This window comes from Pollachius pollachius, assembly GCF_949987615.1.
Source record: "Pollachius pollachius genome assembly, chromosome: 8".
In the NCBI taxonomy this organism is placed as follows: Eukaryota; Metazoa; Chordata; class Actinopteri; order Gadiformes; family Gadidae; genus Pollachius; species Pollachius pollachius.
This window is the reverse complement of record NC_136941.1, coordinates 19,072,937-19,091,887: the sequence shown is the minus strand read 5'-3', so window position 1 is coordinate 19,091,887 and position 18,951 is coordinate 19,072,937. Positions and strand designations below refer to the sequence as shown.

The window sequence follows — 18,951 nt, the reverse complement described above, 5'->3', positions numbered from 1 at the left end:
CTGGAGAGGAGCTCTCCCCAGCGGGGGCCCCGACCCACGGACCGGGGGAGGGGGGACTTCCTAACCGCCTTTCGTAAACTTCCTGTGACAACGCTGTCCTACACATGAAACCACTCACGTTTCCTGTCCTCCTGTGTGTGTCTGTGCGTGCTTTATTCTCCTTCTCCCCCCCCCCCCACACACACACACCAAACTCCAAACCCCGCCCCCTCTACAAGACGACACACAATCCTCCCCCCTCTGCACTGCAGGAAGCTGAGATTGTGAAGCACAGGCCTGAAAAAACATTCTTGTTTATATTCTTTTGCCGCACACACAAACATCTCAAGAGGCCGAGCGTATCACATTACATCACATTATATTAACCCCGGTGAAGTGATGAGGTACCTACGACTCCCAAAGAATCACACCCCTCGGACAGTATCAAAACAAATGATAAAAAAGAAGGGGGGGAGCGCACACACACACACACACACACAAACACACACACACAAGAGGACAGATGGTGGAAGCGTTGTCGGAGGGTTCTTACGCTGGTGCCGGACTTCATGGGGTTGCCCAGGTCACAGCTGAGGTAGCGCGTCTGGTTCTCCGTCTCGTAGCTGCAGGTCAGCTGGGCCAGGCTCTGGGGAGGGAGAGCACAACAGAGGCTGGTCACGCACCACAGAACGGACCCGTCGCCGCCGACCCTCTACCCCACAGGACGGTGTGGCTGCACCGAGAGGAAGAGGGGAGGAGGAGGAAGAAGAAGAAGAAAAAACCCTGAACTGCATCCTGTGCTAAATGGGATTCACAGCGGAGTCAAGAATGTGTCTCAACTGTTTAAATAATACGACTTCAGCTTCAAGTTGATATCCAGTCTTCATTCGATTATTTTCTCTTGGTGTGTGCGTGTGTCTTGATGTGTGTGTGTGTGTGCGCGCGTGCGTGTGTGTGTGTGGCTCACCTCGTTGTTGCGGGCGATGCCGCTGTAGTCGGCCTCGGGGGGCAGCACCACGTAGAGCTCCGCCTCGTACGCCCCCCCCTCGCCCTCATTGCGGGCGTTGAACGTCAAGGTCAGCGAGTTGTCATCGCCGAGGTAGACTTCCTTCCTGTCCCTGGGGATCACACACATACACGCAAACACAGACACACACATACACACACACACACACACACACACACACACACACACACACGCACACACACGCACACACACACACACACACAGGGTTAGGAGATGCTGTGGTTGGAATTCAACAGAAAAATCAAACATCTCAAAGGGAAAGTTTCCTTTGGTGAGGCATGACAGATAAAGCGATTCAGCGAGATGCTTTATTTGCCATCATTGGCCAATCCCCTGGCCAATAAAGTGCTGATATAGTGTCATGAATAACACCAAACACATCTCTGAGGAGCGACGTGTGCTACACATCTGTCTGCACTGGGCGCCGGCCCAGAAGGCATAAGTCAGCCTGGAGAGGCTCCTCCTCCCTGGACTCCACTGACAGCGTTTCCGGTGTAGCAATAAAGTTCTACACGTAGTACAGTACGGAGCAGCGTTGTAAAACACCGCACCCCCCCCCCCCCCCCCCCCTTACTTTCTCTCCCCCGTCCCTCCCTTTCTCCAGCTCACTAAACTCCTCCCCAGAACAATGCGGAGCCTCCATAAGAAAGGCTCACACAGATGCTTCTAATTAAAGCCTGCCTTTATAAAAGGAGAACGAAGTGAGGAGAGATAGTGGGGCTGACTTCAGACGGCCTCCCGTCTGCCTGCTCAGCCCTTCAGCCTGGCGTCACCCGTCTTACACACCCGAAACCAACGGTACGGAGAAGAAATAAAGGAAAAAAAACAACGGAAAACCATGAAAGCATACCGGCTTTCCGGGGCTGGCTTTATCAGGGTGGAAGATAAACCAAAGGAGGGGTGATAAATGTGTTTTTTACTGAAATTCCAGAAAGAAATTCCATTGCCCACCTTAAGCTACAGCTCCCCCTAAACCTTAATGGAATAAGTGATAGCAGACCAGGGGAAAGGAGCCGTATTCTGACTGTATCAGAAGTCTGTCACTTTTTAAGGAGGACTTGTGCTGTGTAGGCTGGTATGATGCTGCTGCCCGCTAACAGCCACATGCAGGTTATTGTATAAGTGATGGATAAACATGGCTTTGTTTCGTTTATTTAAATGAAGGTACGGAGGGTAGTTAAATATAGACAGGAGACATCTTAATGACAGAGGAGGGGGGGGAAGTATCAGGGGCAGTGTTATTTTTGGGAAAAATGCTAACAAAACATTGCATTGCATTTTTGCAACCAGAAAGTGTGTCAACGTGATCCCATAAGTAGCTTCAAAAAGGAGTCTGAAAGCCGTTGGCGTAAAAGGCTCATACTTTCCACAAGGAGCACCCTCCCTCCCAAACACTCTATCAGCCAATCAAAGCACCTGTAGAACAAAGCTACTTCCTGTTTACACAGAGCCGAGCATTCCCCCATTATGCCAATGGAGCATTGTGGCTATTAACAGTAGGTCTTGATACACAAAAGTTAACATGCAAGGAAAATAATTAATGTCTGGCTTCTACTTCTCAACCACAACAAGTTCCGTAATGGTGGAAAAAGAAAGGGAGATGAAGAGTTCAGTGTTATTGTCTACAGGAATCTCCTGTACTTCCTCAGATCTTTATGCCACCGGATTCATGGTATTATAGGAGGAAATTAATGGGGCTCACCCTTGGACTGCTAACTTCAGGTCGGGAACACAGATGTTGTCTTCTCCACAGTCCAGCAGAATCTGAGCCTGGAAGGAGCATGAGGAGAAACAGAATGCCTTTAACGGGTCGCTTTATTGGGGGCTCCAAAGAGCGACATGGGAGCGATTCAGGTGTTGGCGTTTATATGAAAGTATTCCTGGTTCTTCTTGTTGTGGTGTTTCACTTTGGCACGTTTGTATTGCTGTTTTGGCCAGAGGGGTGCTCTATAGTAGGTAGCTTTATCTGTGCAGACTCCCTGTTAAATGTGCTGTGTGAAGGATTCAGTGGCATCTAGTGGTGAGGTTGCTGACTGAATACCCCACTCACTCCCTTTCCAACAACGTACGAGAAGCCACGGTGGCCTGTACCTCTAAAACGATGTCATCATCTACAGGACACGGTAGTCAAGTGTAAAGCGATGAGGTTCCTTGATGGATTTAATAATTGTATTAACTTATTGTATTAAGTTAATTAGTCTGTAAAACTGTAGAACCTAGCTTAACCCATTTGTACCGGCTGCTGTGCGGCGCAACATTGTATCTAGTAGATACAATGTTGCTCCGCGCAGCCGGTGCAAATGGGTTAATGGTAAACATTGATGTGCAATCCGGTCTTAAAGGTAAACACGCACAGATGCGTGATCCGGTCTGAATGGGTTAAAAGGGAGATAGGGATTATGATGGAAATTAAAAACCCATTCTAAAGCCATTTTACAATTGCAATAATACACTAATTGAAAATACTACTTGGGGTGATGGGGTTCAATTAAACATAGCCCAGCTAACAAGTTGAAAGATGCGAAGGGGTGACATGAAGAGGCTCTGCTAGACACGCACGCACGCACACGCACACACACACACACACACACACACACACACACACACACACACACACACGCACACACACACACACACACACACACACACACGCGCGCGGGTGTGAGTGGAACCGTATGGCGGAGCACCCAGTGAAACTCGGGGATCTTGGGGATCAAATTGCTCCCTGCTGGGATGGCAGCACTGTGTCCCCATGCTGCCGGTGACGAGCCGGTGATAATAAATAGAAAGATGGAGGAGGATTAGAGAGGGCCGGGCGACTCCCCTGTCATTACGACATCAAGGCGGGCTCTAATTATGGACACCATGGTAACCACCAAGCTAACTCTGCCCCGTGTGCACTCTCTCTCTCTCCATCTCTCTCTCTCTATCACATTCTGGGGTTCAGCAGACGAGGTTCAGCGGCCTTGAGTGGCATCAACAACGGCTGAGAGAAATTACGGACAGCTTGTGTTGCAGGGTGGTGGTGATGGGGGTGGGGGGTGATGGGGAAGGGGGCGGAGATGCAGGACACACCGTATTCTGTTTATTTTATGATCATGCAATCAAGAAGCTGCACATGTGCTTTGGGTGTACCCGGTGCTGCAACAACTGGGGGTATTCAAGAGCAACCCCTGGCCGCCGGCCTCTTCCTCCGCAGCCGGAGCCCGCGACCACAGCTGGAAGCACTCCAGCCTCTCTGCCTAAATGTGTGTCTTTGTTCATCAGCTGGGCGACGTCGGCAGAGGGACCCAGGCGGGGCACTTAATAGGTCCGTCATCGCGCAGAGGGGATGGGGGGGGGGGGGGGCACATGTGGAGCGCATTAGCCAGGGGAGGGAGAGGAGAGGCAAGGCTGCGCCGCATCACACACACGGCCCACCGCTTCTCCTTCGTACTGCCTCGAACCCTTCAGCGGTGTGAGGGGAAAGTTGGCCGACTGGGAAAAACATTTATGCTAGGAGGTCTGCAGCACGCTTCCAAAGCCTTGAGGGAGGTGGGGGGCATGGTGCTTCTGATCGAGGCCAGGGCTTTGGCGCAGCACGCACAGCCTCCATGGTTCACACACAGACACACAGCAGGCCAGCGTTAAGGTCTACTGTATGTTGCCAGCACTACAACCCCCTTTCCCTCGCGACATGCCCTTGCGCATACACAGGGGTTCCCTCTGCCCATGCCATTTTGGAACTCAGAAGAACTAGTGTGTGGAGTTAGGGTGGTTAAGGTTTAGATTGATGCTTTGGTTGCACAGCTGCACTACTGCAGAAAAACACCACATCTGATGGAGGCTGATCTGACGGAGCACGGCCGGTGACAGGCGTCAGTCCTGATCCAACAGGGGGCGAGACACAGATACAGAAAGAGAGTGAACTGGGGTGAGTACTGTGTTCAATGCCTTTCCCAAAGATGGCTTGAACTGCTGGGCTCACACATCGTGAGCGCTGAAGCCCACAGCTGAGAGCAACCCCGCCCCCCACCTCGGGGGGGGGGGGGGGGGGGGTAAACAGCCTCAGCAGTGCCGACCCAACCCAGACATATTAGAGATATTTATTATATATATACACACACAAATATCTAAAGGACTCCACCAATGCACCATTCCATAGCCAGAAGGGAAGGAGTGCTAGGAGAAGTGAAACACTTAATGTACATAACGTAACTTATACCACGGCCTGGGGAATGCTCGATTCTGATTGGCTGAAGGGTGTGCATTAACTCTTGATATACGGACACCTGCTAAGTAGTTCCAGTCAAATTGTCTGTTCAGCCTTCAAAACGAGTTCTGGTAAATTGTGAAAAATGCATTAGACTGTAATCAGAAAACGTGGTTATATGCTACAGACCCAGGAGTAATTGTGGCATAAAGCCTGGGACGAATTTGAAATTATAAATATGTACAATGCATAACGTTAGCTCTCTGGCTCATAGCTGAGCGGACTAGAATACCTTGCGTTGCCAAGTCGTAGCTAAGGTCCATCCGATTTACTGGAGGAGTGAACAACAATCAAAAAAAAAAGAACCTTACGGGATGGTAATGGTTGTTCCAGGAATTAGTCAAACCCTCAGGCGTTACCAGAGAAACAAAGTTTTGGCTTGTGAAAAACTTTATATTTGGATTGTAAAACGCATGAAAAAATAAATGAATGTTCTTAATTTATTTTCTTTGGCAAGTGACTGTGGTATAAGCGGGATAATGCCCTTTGAGGTATCCATTATCAGGAATTAATGGATGACGCAGAGGCGTGAACCGTTGCCTCCGCAAAGTCCATCGGGCATTATCCCTTACATAATGTTCACTAGCACCAAACACTTTAGTTTCAACGTGATTTCCAGGCCCTCCAGACTTTAGACGGCTTCCCAGTGGGGCCGTTTAAGATGGGGGGGGGGGGCAATAAAGAAGTGTGGCCCCAGTCCCTCAGCAAGAGTGGGGAGGGGGACAGGCTGAGCGTCGGTGAAGGCCGTTGAGCGGTCTGGGGGTTGAGCCTGTGCACATGTAAGGAACACATACTACGATGAGGCCTGCAAGCTGAGATTACTACACACTTTACAGCGCTACGTGACCAAAGCTGGAGAGCTGGAGCAGCACACTCATATAACGCTCACCGCCGTTGGCGTTTTAGCCTGTGGATGGCTTAAAGAAGGTTATAGTGCTGGGATCAGAGGACTCCACGGGGAGGAGGGCTGCGTACCTTCTGCACGATGAGGCTGTCCGTCTGGTAGTTGAGGACGGGTCGTAGGCCATGGGCGTCGGCCGCGGCGTAGGGGTCCAGGCTGAAGTTCAGCGCCACGTAGATGGAGGACAGCTTGTCTCTGAACTCCTTCTCGTCCTGCACCGGACACAACAGCGCCAGACACTTAGGCACTGCGGTCAAGCTTTGAGAAAAAAGGGGAATATTTTCCGTAGATGACGTGACTTCATGAGACGAACCCGCAGGTAGATCTTGGTGTCGTGGCAGGAGCGCTCTCCGCGCCTCATCCTCAGGCTCCTCTGCAGCGAGGCCTGGTGGGAGTCCAGGAACAGAGCCCGCCTCACCCCGCCCTTCTGCTGGTGCTTCTGGCTGTCCAGCTGCACCTCCACCTGGAAGTCTGCAGCACAGACACACACACACACACACACACACACACACACACACACACACACACACAGCATGATGAATGTCCTAGTCTCACCTAATGACAGGTTTTTAAAAAGATTCATCAGAACCACTCAGGCTCACGCAAAATGAGGTCAATGTGGCCGCTACATAATGCGGGGATGACAGAGAATTCTTGTTCACCGGAGCACAGGGTCATTAAGGGGTGAGTTACCGGGGAGCCGAGGGGGATTATGAATGAACAATACGGGATGCTAAGGGTTATGAATAGAGCACAGAGTGCAGCCCTCAAGGCTCGCTACTATACATTCTCTTAACCTTACACTGACGGCACTTAGCCAAACAAGACCTAACATCTCTACATTATTGTGTGACATGAGGAATGGATTCTCTGTGTGTTATAGGGAGCAGATGTGGGGAGGATTGTCTCACCTAGTGTTTCTGGCAGGTGCTTCCCATCCGCCGAGATGCAGAAACTCAGGTTGACACTGTTGAACAGAAGGAAGGGAGACAGGGTGAGTCAAACAAGAGCACTCCTGGGACCCCAGTCCTCAGAGCCCGCCCTGATCCCGCTCGCTCTTGCCGTCACCTTTGTTTAAAACTGTATAAATGTACATGAGTGTTGAACATAGCATTCAACACTCGTCTGTAGCCGCCCTCCAACCGCTCGTGTCCATGTGGACCAAGTAGAGAAGTAGAGTGTGGATAATGTACAGTATTTAGTCCCCGCTGACACCCCTAACCTCTCTCCAATCTTGGCCGATTGAGCCTGTGTGTGTGTGTGTGTGTGTGTGTGTGTGTGTGTGTGTGTGTGTGTGTGTGTGTGTGTGTGTGTGTGTGTGTCTGTGCGTGTGTGTGTCTCTCTCTCTCGCTCCCCCCCCCGCCACTATGACCCCCGTGTGATGGAATGATCTGGAAAGAAGGGTGAAATCGGCCGGCTTCTCGTGTTTCGCCGCTGACCGCTGGACGGCTGCCATCTCGTCCCGTCTTCCCATGACATCATGCACACGGTGGGGGACCGCTGTCCCACGCTGCCACCCCCCCAACACCCACACACACACACACACACACACACACACACACACACACACACACACTCACCTTACCTACAGAGCAAGGACAGGGGTAGATGAAAATGGAAGTCAACACAGAAAGAAAACGAGAAAGAGACTGAGAAAGAGAGAGAGAGATACAGAAAAGAGCGAGCGAGACACAGAGTAAAAGAGATTGTGGAGCCCGAGAAAGAGAAAGAGAGAACGCAACAGCTACATGCCTTTGCTCTAAAGTCTGTGGGTCTGTTAATGTGCCAGTGTGTGTTTGTGTGTTCACTTTTTTTACACGGTTTGTGTGTTCATTTTTTTCTTTTTAAAGAGTCCCTGCGTCCTGATGCGACCCAGCTGTTCTCCACCACCAAACAATATCTCATTCAAAAGCCCCACAGTGGAGAGACTAAAGGCTCCCCCTTTGTAAAAAAACACCACCAACAACGCCCCAGTCCATCGCCAGGCAACACGGCCTAATCAAAACACATGTGTATACAAGAGTTTCCTTCATGGATCGGGGGAGCGCGCGCACACACACACACACACACACACACAGCATGTCAACCGTGTTGAGCAACAGGCGGCCCCCACCCATTGCCCCACCCCTCCAATCTGTTTCCTCTCCCAGCTGCTGGAAATTAAAACCACGCGCATTGGTGAAATCGAAAACAAGCTAATATAGAGCTGAAGAGATGTTTTGACAGAAGTATGGTTCAGAGAGTTATCACTGCTCCTATAGAAGGTGAGAGATGTCAGGCCGCTGTGACGCATGGATCAGAAGGTCAGCAGGAAGGACAACGCGTAACACAGGGGGATGTTGACAGTTGCGCTAGTCCTTATCAGAGTTTCCACACACACACACACACACACACAATAGTGTCACACACAATAGTGTAATGATGAAGCATCTTGAAGGAATCTGATTGGTTGAACATTTACCAGGAAACTAGTATGGTGGTGTTGTCGTTGGTGACCGGGCAGTTCTTCTCCTCAGGGTTGATCATAGTTGGGGAGATGGTCAGGGTGGCGCTGGTGTTGACGATTGGACGAGACCTGTCGATTGCCACACACACAAAAACAGAGAAAAACAACCAGCAGCGCAATCAGTCAAACGTCCACAGTGACAAAACATTGCACAGAGCCGCGAGCATGCTGGGTAATGTAGTCCGGTGCAACGGAGCCAATACCTGTAGAGAAGCGCCCTGTCCACACCGAAGGCCCCGACGATCAGATCTAGCCCGGCGAGAGAGAGAGAGAGAGGGTTTAAATAACCAGAGCAGTACCAATAGATCATGACTGGGTCCACTCGTCTTCCTCCTCCTCACCCGGGTACCCGTTCATGTCCAGGTCCTTGGCTCCTCGCATGGCGAAGCCGAAGCTGGCGGGGATGACCCCGGCCGCCCACTGGCCGGTGATCACCTGGGAGGGTTTGCTCTGCAGGCCGCCCGCGTGGCCGTTGTAGATGTAGACCAGGCCCTGCAGCCCCTCGCCGCCGAACGGACTGCTGACCGCCACGTCTGGGGCACAGACGACCAAGGACCAAAGGTGAGGGGTTAGCTACCGAAACCCATGCGGCTCAAAGACACCAAACATGAAACCCCTTGGATCACAATAGTTTTTGAAGCGGTTGTGCTTCTGATCAACAATTAATGGCATCCTCCTCGTGTCAGAGGCTCATGTCACGTTCAAAACAACTCGGAACCTGGGAGTTTCAACTCCGAGATTCTGACTTCCGACAAAATTGTGTTCCCGCTCAAAATTAAATCAAGGGGCTTGGAAGGGGGTTCATTGATGCTCGAGGGAAGATTGCCATATTGTGGCTCAATGCTGAATACCAAAAATGTATACCGCTGCAATTTATGATACTTTTGGAAAACATATGGAGAAGAAAGGAGATGAACACTGGCTAGTTAATTTAATCTGTAAAATAGACGATTTATATACACATACTGGATAATTACACATCAAACGATGTGTTAAAAGAATAAGAGAACTGAATCTCCGACCTGTAATCTAAAAACAGTTAAATTAATTTCTCTCCCGACTTGTCTTGAACGCAGCATGAGAACCAGCCACCCACCATTGAAGCCGTCCTGGTTCAGGTCGCCCAGCGGCGCAATGGTGTTCCCGAAGCGGCCGTACGCGTCCACGCCGGTCAGGTGGGGCTCGCTGAGCTCCAGGACCAGGGGCCCGCGCTGCAGATAGACGTACACCCGGCCCACCTCCTCCAGCCGCCCGTCAGACCCCCGCAGCATGAACATGGGGGCCCCCACCAGCAGGTCCGTCAGCCTGGGGGACACGGGGGGGGGGGGGGGGGGTCAGCATGTTGTATGCTCAGACACCCCGGCGCCTCCACGCACGCGTTATCGTGTGGTTCCCCACACAGACCCCGCACTCGGGGGGGAACCTCTTCACAGAGCTAACGCCCAGCTGATTAACATTCAGAGGGGAGAACGAGGTAAGAGACGAAGAGAGAGAGACGAGAGAGAGAGAGAGAGGAGACAGAGAGAGAGACTAAGAGAGAGGAGACAGAGAGGAGGAGGGTTAGAGTAGAGGAACAGGGAGGGGCAAGTCAGAATGCATCTCCTGCTCACCCGTCGCTGTTGATGTCGGTCGTGGCCAACGAGTAGCCAAAATAGGAACCCATCTGTTGAAAGAGCATGGTTACTGATGGGTGTTGAACAGAGGTGAGCCTAGAATCTAAAACCATCATCTTATTCCACGTCATGCTTCTTTAACTATACACAGTCATCACACGATCATAAAAACACTTTGCTCCTTAGTACATGCGATTCACGGTTTTAACAAAGTGAGAAGTTACAGTCATAAAGGCAGCCTCTAATACAGCCGGCTAGAAATGGGGGCTTTTTTTTGTGAAGTTGAAGGATAGTCAACATGTTAAGAGAATCAACATGGTAGGGGAGTCAACCTGTGAGGAGAGTCAACATGTTAAGAGGGTCTATGGTGAACGAGAGGTAGAGGCAGAGTGATTATCCAGACCCCAGGAACCAAGCGCTCTCCTGATGGTATTTATTCAGCTGAGCCAATCAGCGTGGGTTAAAGCCTTGGCCAGCCCTCTCTCTGTTCCCAGAGTCATTTGCACAAATTGCCGCTGCACTTTCCCTGAATAATTGAGATTTACAAGAGAAACCGCGAGCCTGTAAACTATTCAACATTTTTTAAAAGGGAAATTATTTTTGCTTTTACGCTGATTCAACGAATAAGGATCTGTTGCGTGTAACAGCGCTATGAAAACACAAAAGGGCTCTGTGTTCAGTTTCCAGACGCAGTTGAATTGGCTTTTGCCTTTTAACACGTTTCTTCATAAAGTAGGACGTCACTTGCCTGTTCACCTTTGAACTCCACCATGGATTTCAGGTTGGTACCATTGAAAATGGAAACCTATTTGGGAGCAGAAACATGGAGTGAAGCCTCACAGCTTCTGACCATGAATTGATACTACGATGTGTCTTCAGGTGACTGAAGTCCACAAAATGCGAGTGTGGATGTTTCTTACCAATCCGCGAAGAATGGACGCTTTAGGAACTCCGGCAACGAAATCTGTAAGAGAACGAATTATTAACTATTCAGTCATGTTCTCATCAGGGAAGTAAGAATACACATTACATATACTGTATACACATTATATATATTTAATGTGTGTTTATCTATCTATCTATCTACACAACTTTGAGTGGGATATGGGATATTTTTAAACTATTTATGTTTAAATAGTTTAAAAACTCATCACTCTATCTTTATAGAAATAGTATATTGTAGAAATGTAGAAATTGTTGTTGACATAAGAAAGCCCTTTGCTATGTGGCATCTACTCCAGCAGCTTGCACTACCACTTGTTCCCCCATCTGACAGGTAAGTCACTGGATAAATGCTTCCGCTCCATGACTAGATGACTAATGTAATGCAGTGTGATCATATAAACTGGAGCTTTGCTTTCTCCATGAGAGCCTGAGCGGCTGGTAGGCTGGTCTAAGACTCACCGTCCAGCTTATCACCGCTGAAATCCCCCACGGCGATAGAGTAACCTGTGGACAGCACAAGAGGACATGTATGAGCTCAGACCTGCACAGCAAACTCATTATAATGATATCATTCGCATTTAAAAACAAGAAGACATATACATCAATTATATATAGAACACGTTAAAAATATCTCACACACACACTAAATGCGTAGAATCAGTGGTATGGTTGACACAAATTGAAGAGCAGAAAGCCCGCTGTGGAGATGAAGGGTTTGGTCTTACCCTGGTAGTTATCATCGTGTTTGATGGCCGTCTGTTTGGTCTCCAGCTGACCGGCCACAGACTGCATGAAGTAGCCTGGGTAGTACGTCTCGATGATCTTGTCCTTGTCTGCCGAGATCACCTGGCCTGAGGTCACACAAGACAAACACCAACCACTCGGTGAGCTGACAGTGTATAGGGCTTGTACAATGTAATGTCACAGCACTCTGCATCCTTTTGGAAGCAGAGTAGCATTGGAATGGTCGTTACTCTGTAGGTAGTGTCGTTTTTTGTCATTGTTAATAAATCCATGGGGAAATTATTTGTCATCATGGGAAGACCTTGTTGTGTTTGAAACTGCCACAGCGTTTTTCATGCTTGACGTAACAAAACAGCATTAACACTGGCCTAGGTTATGGTATATTAATGTTTTACTCTACTACAATTCTCTTGAGTCCTCTCAAAATGGCGTAGTATCACCAAGAAAACATCCCAAGATGCATTCTGATGTTCACGCCCTGATCCTCATTATCAGGTCAGGTGCTTCCACAGAGCAGGTGTTTTGTGGCACGTACCTTGCCAGAAGTAACTGCCCGGTCCTCCTAGCACTACTTTTCCATCCTAGGGAAGAGAACATTTGGGGGATTAAAGCATTAAAACACAACCACCTAATAGTATTTCAGTAGACCATGGAGCGGTGGGGCTTACCTTAGTGAAGTCTGCACTGAACCCGCCCTGGCAGTAGCCCTGACCACCATGACCTGTCACCTCTGCACACACACACACAGACACACAGACAGTTTTACTTTAAAGGGCGTTTCTTCACGGTTTCCGATGTCTTCAGATTTAAGACACAAACTCACTGGACATTTGAGGAGGAGGTGAGAACTGCGATGCAGGGTTTACCCGACACCGTTTTGACATATTGAGGCACAACAGCTCTTAACCAAGTGTCCTCACCCATCAAATTATACAACAGCCGCTCCCATCTCATTGTTTTTGATAATAAACTCAATCTGTCAATCCCCTCCTCCATCTCCCGAGAAGGGAGGTGGAGGAGTGGAGGGGAGGTCCCACGGTCCGCCAGAGATCTCTGGAGGTCCCACGGTCCACCAGAGATCTCTGGAGGTTCCACTGTCAACCAGAGATCTCTGGAGGTCCCACGGTCCACCAGAGATCTCTGGAGGTTGTTGGCCCACTGTCCATCCGATATCTCTGGAGGTTGTTGGCCCACTGTCCACCAGATATCTCTGGAGGTTGTTGGCCCACTGTCCAACAGATATCTCTGGAGGTTGCTGGCCCACTGTCCACCAGATATCTCTGGAGGTTGTTTGCCCACTGTCCACCAGAGATCTCTGGAGGTTGTTGGCCCACTGTCCACCAGAGATCTCTGAAGGTTGTTGGCTGTCAACCAGAGATCTCTGGAGGTTCCACTGTCCACCAGAGATCTCTGGAGGTTATTGGTTGTCAACCAGAGATCTCTGGAGGTTCCACTGTCCACCAGAGATCTCTGGAGGTTCCACTGTCCACCAGAGATCTCTGGAGGTTGTTGGCCCACTGTCCACAAGAGATCTCTGGAGGTTGTTGGCCCACTGTGCCACTTGATCCCATAACTCATGAACCTCTCTCACTCTCCCTGTGCGTCCAGAACTTGACTCCCCCACCCTGAAACCCTCAACTCGCAGCAGGGGGGCCCAGCTGTCGTGTTAAACGGTGGTGTAGAGGGGTGGGGGGGGGGGGGGGGGGGGGGGGGAGGCATAGAGATGAAAATAACGTAGCCAAATTAATTCAATAATCATTATTGTATTTATTATACCTGTGCGACACGGCGCGTATTCAGCGAACTTAGTAAAGTTCTGGGCCGAGAGGTAGCAGGTCCCGGTAACGTCGGACTGGGCGACGTCCTTCTTGGTTCTCCAGGAGTAGAGCGGGGCGCAGGCCTGGGGGGAAGGAGGGGCGAGGGGGGGGAGGAGAATGAGGTCAGATGGAAAATGTTTTTTCCCTCTCATTGAAAATAGTCTCCTCCAGACCGTCACTGGGGAGGAGCCCCCGGGGGTCGGAGGTCAGGGGTGCCCCTGGAGCCGGACTCCAGCGTAACTCAACCCGGGTTGTGACCCTGACAACGCCTCCCCATACCAACGGAAGAACAACAACACTCATCACTGAGGTCATCGTCTGAACCGAGCGTTGTGCGTTTTGGGGAAGTAGAAAAGAGCAACTCCTTCAGAGGACACACCCTGGAGGAACCGATGGGGTAGTCCAAAACAGCCCTGACCCGACCCGAGTGGGACTCACCAGCATTCAGAACCAGTTTCAGTTGTTGGCAACGCCAGTGCAGGGAATACCTTGTCCCGAAATGTTTTTAAAAACACAGCAACCCCCCCCCTTGCCCATCATCCCCTCCCCCCAAGAGCGGAGTCAACTTACCAGAATGGTGTCTCCGTGGGAACGCACGGTGGCGCCGAACCACTGGTGGGACTTGACCTCCGCCTTATGGTCTGTGTCATTGATCAGGACGGTGCGATCCCCTAGGAGCAGGAGAAAGGGGGAACACAGCGATGAGAACATGTTTTGACAGAACACAGCATCAAATGGAACTTGCATGGAAAATGCATTCAGCCTGCGTTCTGCTCAAAGGGGATTTTGTACTAGAAACGGTCAAGGTGAGGTTGCTGCTCTGGGCCTCTCGACTGCAGTTCCCCGCTACTTTGGGGTATTATCCGCAGGGTTTGGTTCACGACTGGCCTGACCCCTGTTGACCTCTGATTCTGTTCGGCCACCTGGCCATCAGTAAGCCTGATCACTCCCTGCTTCCACTCTGGGATGGCAGAAGTTCAGGTAACAGATGGCCTGAGAAGACAGCGCTTCACTAGAGCGGGCCGTCTCTCTGCCCCTGAAATCGAAGCCAAGCACTGAACATGATCCAGGCCTGAGTGGAGGAGAACGCCGTAGACCCTGGATGGTTTGTTAATGAGAGAGAGATAACAAAGAGGAAGCTGTTGGTGACCTCAACATTTTCACTTCTCCCGCTCATTTCCCAATGTGTGTTACTAGTAATAACTGCACACCCACACAACCACAGCGACTGTTGCAAGAGAGCAGAACACGGTCTGTCTCGGTGGGCGGGGTTCATCAGTGAGTAGGGGGGAGGAGGGCGGGTGAGTATGTGGAGATCATGTGCCTTCCAAGGCTGTGATCTCTCCTGATCCCTTCCCCTTCACCTCAGCGGTCTCCCCTCTCTGCTGAGGGACTCCGGAGTCGGGGCTGACGGCTTGCGCTGCGTGTCTTGGTGGAACCAGAGAACGGGGCGGCGGTCCAAGGAAAACAGCCAACCCTGGCCCAGTTTTCTCCCAGCAACCTCACACTCATCATTTCAGAACACACACACGTTTTCTCTTGGTGGCTCAGACTCTTGGTTTCTAATTCCCCCTTGTGTGTGCCTCTGAATCGGGTAAAAGGGAAGATAGGCTGACTATTAACACAAATATACAAATGCTGTATTTTAACACAAATGGGCGTCTGCCAACTGTCCCTATGTTTCTACACTCATCTACAGTGCACTCTCAGTCTCACATCATGCCGTCTGTCTTCCACCACCGCCACGGCTAGCCGGCTATCCCATCAACACAGCGTGTTCACAAGCCAACAGAAGCCAACTTTAATTGGACGGTATGAATTCAAAGGCGGCCGGTCGGAGGATAAATAGTACGGTGGGCCGTACCAGCCATAACATGACCTCGGCATGAAAGTGGCTCCCGAGAATCGTGTTACTTTAACTAATCTCCGATAGCTCCGCAGCCCTTCTTTACTGCAGCATACCTTCCTTTATATTTTCATAACTCAGGGGCCCTTGTTTGGATAGGAGGAGTGAATCGCCACCAGGGATCGGACGGGGCCAACCAGGACCGCTGTGTGTTTGGGCCGCGTCGCCTAGACAACCGGGCCCTAGCAGCGCTAGCAGCCAGGCAGCAGCAGCAGCAACCTTTAATTCATATTGCGAAAGCTGATATCATCCAACAGTTCCCTCACATCTGGCCGTGGAATGTACAGGAAATATGTGTGTGTGGCTGAGAGTTACAGTAAGAACCATGTCAGGCGCTGGGTTTCTGCCCTGTGTTGGAGACGAGCAGGAACATGTTTGGGGGTTCTCCGTACCGCACAAGGACTACACTGCTGATGACGATGACGTTGTCCCCGGCAACGACACCCAGCCGATGTTTGGATCGATGACATCACCTACGGCCCACTAGTCAGTGTCGGCGATACTCAAATGAGAGGTCAGATACAACAATCGCACGCTATCTGTGGCTGACTGCCGGGAAGCTGGTTAGCGCATGATGTGATGGGATGCCGATGCATCACATGGGGGGAGGGGGGGGGGGGGGGGGGGGGGGGGGGGGGGGGCTGTATGTGTGTGTGTGTGTGTGTGTGTGTGTGTAAACTTTTCCCCTTTGAACCCTGTGCAAGAGACCAGCCATTAGTAGCTGGCCACTGAAATAGGTTTTGTGTGTGTGTGTGTGTGTGTGTGTGTGTGTGTGTGTGTGTGTGTGTGTGTGTGTGTGTGTGTGTGTGTGTGTGTGTGTGTGTGTGTGTGTGTGTGTGTTTTAGTGTCCATTGGGTAAAAGACAAATGGTTGAATTCACTTATCACACCGGCTTGCCCTGCTGTGATGAGTGAGGAGGAACAGGAGGAGGGGGACTATGATGACCAACGGGGGTGGGGGGATTCCATATCCCCCTCCATACCACAACGTCCCCGAATGCCCCCCCCCCCCCCTCCTCCCCTACGTCCACGGGGCCGGCTCTTATCTGGATGGAGGAGGAAGTGGATGGGAGTGGGCCCTCTGGCCGGTCTGACCCAATTAGTCAAGCTAATTAAGAGGCTCGGTGGTCTGGGGGTCAGCCCTCCCCCACTCTCTTTGATGGAGGAGAGAGCGGGAGACCCTGCATCGCTCGGTAATGGGATTGATCCGTATCACCGTCCACCCTGGCTCAGTGACTAAGTCCCACTCGGATTAGATCCCCTGTGGTCGCTCAAGATATGAAGGCACTGACATCATGGCCTAATGTAACCGCTTATTGTCCACTATGCCATTACCTGCTCAATATTAACATTGCCGTTCGTGGGTTTTTAATGAAGTCCGTGGACTAGAAGACGTACGGCCAGCAGCGCCCTCAGTCCAACGGCGCCCTACAACACCCGAGACATCCATACATATCACAGGCGTTTACATCACCAAATCGGCATGTATGCGCTCACAGTCCGAGCATGTTCATCATATTTGTGTGTGTGTGTGTTTCTATATGTGAGTGTGTGTGTGTGTGTGTGTGTGTGTGTGTGTGTGTGCGTGTATGTGCTATTGATACCAGATGGCTGAACTGGCTCTTCCTCACAGATGTGCGCTCTCAATGCGTCATGAGAAGGAAGAAGGACCCATCCCTCACCCTGCAGCCGGAGCACGACCTCAGCTCCAACACGACCTCGGCGCCGGGTGGCGGCCGGCCAGCGGATGTAATGCACATTTTTCCTTCTTCTGCAAAATGAGCGCAACAGTATTTGAGCATGAGCGGCCAGCAAGCGGCCAGCGAGCAGCCAGCAGGCGAGGAGTGCTGGATGCCGGTGCAGAGTGTTAGTTAAACACGGGCTTCTGAGAGGGTCAGTGGAACGTCTCTCGCTCAGTTGCATAATGGACAGTTAATCAAACCAGGAAGGGGGACACTTTCCTGTTAGGAGGTCCCTCTTGTCTTCTTCAGGAAATTGTAGCTGCTCACACACACACACATAAACACACACTCAATCCTCCTTAAAGCAAGACCAATGCTATGCTATTGCTTCCATCGGGCAAGTCAACGCCCTCCTGCCTTATCTCCATACTCCGTTAAACCAGGGCTGCTCTCGACAGGCCGCACAATGGGAGCCGTCCATTAGAGCATCTCACCCACTTCCTAATTCCCTCCACAGGTGATCTATCTGATGGGGACTGAGCTGACGCCTTCACCACCCGAACAAGACACTGCTTTGTTTTCGGAGACGCGTGTTTGCTGGTTTTCTTATCTCTCTAAAGCGCCGAAGGGCGCAGCAACACAAACCCAGTGGAAGAAGAGGGAAGGAATAACCTTTGTGTTTTGTGTTCAGGCCCTCAACACCTCATTATGCTCTTTCCTTCCAAAACAAAGCAACAAAGAAACAGGAAAGAGTTTCCACTGCTAGCGGCAACTCAGCAAAGCTCAGTGCTGACGTCTGATATGCAGCGGCTGGCCGGGAGGAGGAGAGGAGGAGGAGGAGAGGAGGAGAGGCAGAGCTCAACAGAGGAGCAGTAGAACTCGACAGAGGAGTAGAACTCAACAGAGGAGCAGTAGAACTCGACAGAGGAGTAGAACTCATCAGAGGAGCAGAACTCCACAGAGGAGCAGAACTCCACAGAGGAGCAGAACTCAGAGGAGCAGAACTCATCAGAGGAGCAGAACTCCACAGAGGAGCAGAACTCATCAGAGGAGCAGAACTCATCAGAGGAGCAGAACTCCACAGAGGAGCAGAACTCAACAGTACACACACTGATCTGCTTCAGTGTTCGGTAATCATTCAAGCAGATAGAACTCTCACCAATAGATAAATGAGGCTAGCTATAAGTTAATGACGCCAGTTATTATTTACTTAACTACCAAGGAACAACATTACACTAGTAACCAGGCATGGATGTTTGGATGGCCACACCCACAAATGACCTAAAAATGTCAGGATCCCTTTCCCTAGAACATATAAAATTATCTTTGCAAGTTTACAACATTGCCTAGCGAGCACAGACTCCAACACTTACCTTTAGCATCAAACTCGATGTCATGGCACTCTGATTGGCCGAGTCCCCAGGGGCAGTAGAAGACCGATCCTCCCTCTGTGATGTTTGGCTGGCTGGTGTTGGCCTTGGGAGCCCCGATCAACACGCTCACACTGGAAGAGAAAAGACACAAAATGCTGTTCAAATAAAGCAACGACTGGCAGATCTCCCAAACTGCAATTTAATGAG

General features: G+C 50.7%; 1 protein-coding gene across 1 annotated transcript in view; it reads right to left on the bottom strand.

The window, feature by feature from the left end:
- itga5 (integrin, alpha 5 (fibronectin receptor, alpha polypeptide)) overlaps positions 1–18,951 on the bottom strand; it is a 37,533-nt gene that overhangs the window by 9,147 nt on the left and 9,435 nt on the right. The window contains exons 2-21 of the mRNA XM_079741761.1: positions 18,745–18,875; positions 14,355–14,455; positions 13,744–13,867; positions 12,636–12,697; positions 12,503–12,548; positions 11,949–12,074; positions 11,683–11,727; positions 11,199–11,242; positions 11,027–11,083; positions 10,276–10,328; positions 9,762–9,970; positions 9,007–9,198; positions 8,869–8,914; positions 8,621–8,734; positions 7,071–7,126; positions 6,473–6,630; positions 6,234–6,371; positions 2,709–2,776; positions 947–1,097; positions 533–625 (exon numbers count right to left, since the gene is read on the bottom strand). Coding sequence (XP_079597887.1) covers positions 533–625; positions 947–1,097; positions 2,709–2,776; positions 6,234–6,371; positions 6,473–6,630; positions 7,071–7,126; positions 8,621–8,734; positions 8,869–8,914; positions 9,007–9,198; positions 9,762–9,970; positions 10,276–10,328; positions 11,027–11,083; positions 11,199–11,242; positions 11,683–11,727; positions 11,949–12,074; positions 12,503–12,548; positions 12,636–12,697; positions 13,744–13,867; positions 14,355–14,455; positions 18,745–18,875 — 2,014 coding nt within the window. The remainder of the gene's footprint in view (positions 1–532; positions 626–946; positions 1,098–2,708; positions 2,777–6,233; positions 6,372–6,472; positions 6,631–7,070; positions 7,127–8,620; positions 8,735–8,868; positions 8,915–9,006; positions 9,199–9,761; positions 9,971–10,275; positions 10,329–11,026; positions 11,084–11,198; positions 11,243–11,682; positions 11,728–11,948; positions 12,075–12,502; positions 12,549–12,635; positions 12,698–13,743; positions 13,868–14,354; positions 14,456–18,744; positions 18,876–18,951) is intronic.